General features: G+C 38.9%; 1 protein-coding gene across 1 annotated transcript; it reads left to right on the forward strand.

The window, feature by feature from the left end:
- The first annotated feature begins 2,513 nt into the window (after nucleotides 1-2,513).
- Nucleotides 2,514-3,479, forward strand: LOC142388981 (olfactory receptor 1500-like). Its single transcript, XM_075474531.1, has one exon. The coding sequence runs from the start codon at nucleotides 2,514-2,516 to the stop codon at nucleotides 3,477-3,479; it is 966 nt and encodes a 321-aa protein (XP_075330646.1).
- The last annotated feature ends 2,086 nt before the right edge of the window (nucleotides 3,480-5,565 follow it).

Below are 5,565 nucleotides of genomic sequence, written 5' to 3' on the forward strand. Positions count from 1 at the left end.
TAGAGGATTTGTTGCAAAGTCTGTTGTCTCATTGCTGAGGGAGCTGGGTGTAAGTGGACAGAGTGTGAGGAAAATAGTGAAGGAAGTGTCAGATGAGGCAGTAAAGTCCAGTCAGTGGATTTGGATTAGAAGAAGCAATAGCAGCTGGGGGCCCAGCAGGGGGAGCACTTAGGGTAAACAGAGTCTTGGAAGAAGCAAAGAAGAAATTCAGGATATTTAAGTGGAGGGTGTTGCCAATGTGAGCCTTTTGAAACCAGGTGGCCATTTTGGGTGAGTTGGCCTGTATGGCTTTGTTTTTGCTGGCATTTTTAGTGACTGTAGGACTGTTTAGGTGAGTTTGTCTGTTGAATCTGCTAGTGTGTCTTGTCCTGCCTCCACCTCTGGCACCCTCTATACTTTCATTACCCCCTACCCGAACCCGGGTTTGTATCCAAAAAAAACAAAAAAGATGGTTGTTGGGGTGTGAGGAACAGTGATGGCTGTTATTAGGGGAGTAATTCTGGACGCCAGTGATCACTGTCTAGCCTCCTGGAGGTGTCGTGGGCCCAACGAGACAAAACTGATGAAAGGAGGTTCCCACCTGATGACCCCAATGACATGTTGGTCAGCACTGCTCACTGGTTTATAGGGAGTATAGGGGAACTACAAAATTTCTGAAGAAATTTTGATGGGTGCCAATCTACTGCCCGCCCTATCAACAAACCGTTTAGTTCAGTTAAAGCTGAGAGTCTCCTGTCACATATAAACTTTGAATGATGTCTCTGTGATGTCGTATAGCTGAGTTATGAGGCCTCCAAAATAGGGCAGTTTTTGGTATTTTTGGCTCGTTAAGTACTTTTCAATCGATTTTCCCATTTTGGGCCTCTGTGAGGCCCAAAATCCATAAGACAGGTCTGCTGTAGACAGAAATGTCATTTTTATCAAGGTCCTGTTTAAAATACAGCTTTTATGGCATTTTCAAAATGGCCTCTGTAAGTGCTTTTCAATGCATTTTCCCATTGCATTGTGGGTATTTTCAAACTTCCCCTCACTATCAGTTTAAAGGAGAAATGCAGATCAGATTTATAACATGAAGCTGTTATAACAGGGCATCCATCTTGGCTCTGCCCTCATGAGCAGTCTTAGAACAGAGCAGGCTAACAAGGCGTTGCTACGGAGACGGAACCAGCTGCGGCTCGTCTGTGTTAGACAGAGAGCAAACTGACATATGTGCACACACTATGGCTTCTTAAAATTAGACTATAATTTTGACTGTAGCCTACTGTCTCAAACAAACGGTCGCTGTTCGAAAAGTAAAAGTCTTATCTGAATAATTCTTGAACCGTCACTGCCCCAAGAGACGGCAGAAGCCAGCGATGTAATTTTAATTCAGCTACTATGTGTTTCTCGTTTTTTATGGCAGTTTTAAAATAATTTTTCACATGAATTTGATGACTTTAGGCCTTTATAATGGAAATGGAGAGGCGACCTCTGGGCTCAGAGGCAATTTGTAAGAAATATGTGAGGCAGAGCTCAATGAGTGTGACTTTGTGTGAAAGAGGACAAAAATACCTTCATTTTGAAGTAAAATTTGTCCAGATTGGGCAGATATTTTGGACATGAGAGACATTTGTTCGAGGAATTGGTGCAGTATCAAATTTAGAGTGAGAAGCAGAGTGGGAGAGACACCTCGGTTGAGATGTAGTCTTCCTAAAACGTAAACTGCCGTTGTGTCAAAGCTGTATAATGTATCAACAAACCTTTTAGTTCAGTTAAAGCCGAGAGTCTCCTGTCACATATAAGCATTGAATGAGGTCTGTGTTAGGATTTATGGCTGAGTTACAAGGCCTCTAAAATAGCCCATTTTGGCGCTCAACAAGCCCCGGACTGGGTTGTTTGTTGGGTTGTACATGTGCAACACTGAATTCTGTGTACAATTACACCTCTGGAGCCGAACCATCTGATAACTCAGGTTAGCAAAGTATAGTTAAGGCCTGAATTCAGATTACTAAAGATGGTTTTCTGTCATTTGGTGAAGATTACCAAGGAAGCGAGAACATAACCCAAAACAGTACTGAGGGGTGTGGTTACACATGTGAGTAGGTAAAATATGAAAGTCATTGTAGGGCCAAAGATGATGTCTTCTCTCTGTTCTGCTGATTCACAGAAACTGTCCCTGTGGGATTAATACAGCTGTTAGTGCTGTATTATCTGTATATTGTACTGTGTTGTGTTGCATGCGGTCGGTCTGCTGCTGTGGGCGTCTCTGTGTCGACTCTTTAAGAGAAGCAGCAGCAGCAGCTCTCTGCTCAGTTAGGGGGATTCACACTTTGACTCACTGCTACTGTTTGACCTATTTGTCACATTGAAGTACTCAATGATTTTCTTTCATGTAAAAACACTCGGTGTTGTTGAAGGTTTATCTCTATAATTAGCTGAAAACAAGTTTAACTTTCAATCATATGTGGAAATGAACATTGATTAATGCATTTAACAGATTTATGATTTCTTTACAAGTGAAGATAAGGATGAAAATGAATTCTACACAAGTTTTATATTTCACATTAAGTTCTTACTTTAACAAAGATGTGTTCACATACTTTTTCTTCATGATCATCACGTCTTTGTATCTTATAATAGTTGGTTCTAATGTTCTGCTCATCGTGGTTATCAGTGTGAACAGGAGCTTACATGAACCCATGTACATGTTCCTGTGCAGCCTGTTTGTAAATGAGCTGTATGGTAGTTCAGGGCTGTTTCCATTCCTGCTGATTCAGATCCTCTCTGACGTTCACACTATTTCTGCTCCTCTTTGTTTCCTGCAGGTTTTCTGTATTTATACTTATGGAAGTGTTGAATTTTTTAACTTAGCCGTCATGTCTTATGACAGATATTTTGCCATTTGTTATCCTCTGCAGTACCACACATTAATGACATCTAACAAGGTAGTTTTTCTTATCTGTATCATATGGTTAAGCCCTCTTTTTTTCATTAGTCTCACAACATCTTTAAGTGCTTCTCTGCAGCTGTGTGGGAACATCATTAATAAAGTGTACTGTGACAACCACTCCATCATAAAACTGGCCTGTTATGACACCACAGTCAATGATATCTATGAGTATGTTGCTGCTTCTTTCACAGTCTGTGTTCCAGTGTTTATAATTCTCTACACTTATGTTCAGATCCTTAAAGTCTGTTTTTCTGGATCCAAACAGACGAGACAGAAAGCTGTCAGTACCTGCACACCTCACCTGGCTTCTCTGCTCAACTTCTCTTTTGGAGTTTGCTTTGAAGTATTACAGAGCAGATTCAACATGAACAGTGTTCCAAACATGTTCAGAATATTTTTATCATCTTACTTCCTTACTTGTCAGCCACTCTTAAACCCTGTTCTGTATGGACTGAACATGTCCAAAATACGTCAGTTATGTAAAAGTCTACTTCTGAGCTTTGCTGGGAAATGTGGAGTTCAGGATGAGGAAAGACAGATAATGAATTAAATGTTTGTCTTTGACTTCACTCGTGTCAGAAATGATTTCTACAGATAAACAGAAAATATATTTTTCAACTGAAAAGAAACTTTTACTAAACTCCAGAGAGGGTGGAGTATGAATGGGAAACAAGAACTTTGTCAGGTAGGGTGGGTGCGAGGCGTGGAAGGACACGGCTGCAGATTCTTCAAAAACAAAACTTGGTTTATTTTCAAAAACAGGTTTTAACAAAAAGAGCGGCTGAGCCGGATACCAAAAACTAAACTGTGACGAAAACAAAACATGACAATGGCTTGGAATAACTAGAAAGGTACTTATCTTGGTTGAGACAGTATTGTGGAGGGTGATTGGTGAGTGAGTACAGCTGAGGGGGAAAACACAGATTTAGATTAGATTAGATTCAACTTTATTGTCATTGCACAGAGTACAGGTACTGAGACAACGAAATGCAGTTTAGCATCCAACCAGAAGTGCAAAAAGCATTTAAAATGCAGAGTATGTGCATGCTCAGGACGGGAGATTGGACCGAAAAATAAAAAGTTTTCAGTACAATCTGTTGGTTTCCTTAGCTAGGAAATTGTTTTTGAATTGGCTCTATATTGAACGAATTGGATTATTTTTTGAATAATTATGATTACAATTAGGGATGCACCGATACCACTTTTTGTCAAACCGATACGATACCGATACTTGGATCTGAGTACTTGCCGATACCGAGTACCGATGCCGATACTTCTACCACAAAAAAATGTAATGAATTGGAAGACAGGTTTTGGTCTCACTAGCCCAGTGGTTCCCAAACTTTTTGTTCCCAAGGCACACCAAAGGACAAGTAAAAATATCAAGGCACACCTATTGTGCCAAATAGCCCTTATAACACGTGTTATCACTCATATCATGTAAAATATCTGTAAATGTGCATTATTATTTACTAATGCCAAATACAGTGTGACAAGAACTCCTTTATCCCGTCTGCCATAAGAATGCTTAATGACAGATAGACATGCGCTGCACAGTCTTATGTTCTATGTTTTTAATGTTTTTCTATGTTTATGTTGTATGCTGAGTGTGCGAGTGCTGTATGTTATGCAGTGATTGTTGGAAGCCCAAGACAAATTTCCCCCTGGGGACAATAAAGTACACTCTACTACTACTACTCTACTCTACTACTACTCTACTCTACTACAAGACAACTATTACTCATGAAATATTTATTAACAAAATATTTAAAAAATTAATTTGAAACTTTATCAAATTAGGCTTCATCAAAGCAGCAACAGTCATTTAAACCAGACAAGTCACAAAATTAAAAGTGAGGCAAAGGAAACTCAGCATGCAGAAATTCAGCACAGAGAACTGTCAATGCAAGGAAGCTGCATTGTCCATGGTCCTAAACTACAATTTATTAATGCAACATTTCAGCAATCAGTGAAACATGTGCTATTGTAAATATTTTGCCTACTTACAAATTAGTGAGTCAGCGCGCGCAGGTTTCTTTAATCCTCGGTGGTACTCAGGGCCGTTTCTAGCTTTGTGGGGGCCCTAAGCAAGATACCGTTTAGGGGCCCCTAGTTTGTCAAACTACAATGAAGAGATTCCTAATCATTTAGATGGAACACTAAGATCTATTACACTTTATGAGCAAAACAGGCTAGAGTTTAAATTAAACATCTTAAGTTGAACCACTCAGGCAAGTTAAACTAATAAGAATATATAATACAAAGAAAACAAAAATAAAAGATTTTGAGTTTTTTTTAAATATTAAACTGTAATGTACAGCGTCCCTTTAAAGATTGTACCCAATTACAAAGTAGATAGATACTTTATTGATCCCGAAGGAAATTCAAGCATCCAGTAGCAAGACATAAAGCAATAAAAAATGTTTATACAATTATAAACACTTTAAAAACAATTTAAGAATTTAAAAAACTATTTAAACAGTTTAAAAATCTAAAGTGACCAGTGAAATAAGACCAAAGTGAAATATAAAGTAACCAGTGAAATACAGAAGCGCCATCACTTAAAGCTGTTGTACATCCTGATGGCCAGAGGAACAAAAGAGCTTTTGAAGTTGTCACTTTTAAGAAGTTTCTCC

Source organism: Odontesthes bonariensis, chromosome 9, assembly GCF_027942865.1.
Source record: "Odontesthes bonariensis isolate fOdoBon6 chromosome 9, fOdoBon6.hap1, whole genome shotgun sequence".
Taxonomy (NCBI): domain Eukaryota; kingdom Metazoa; phylum Chordata; class Actinopteri; order Atheriniformes; family Atherinopsidae; genus Odontesthes; species Odontesthes bonariensis.

Bases quoted from the DNA above. Each gene is read 5' to 3' on its own strand.
- LOC142388981 (XM_075474531.1), top strand. From the start codon at position 2,514: ATGAATTCTACACAAGTTTTATATTTCACATTAAGTTCTTACTTTAAC.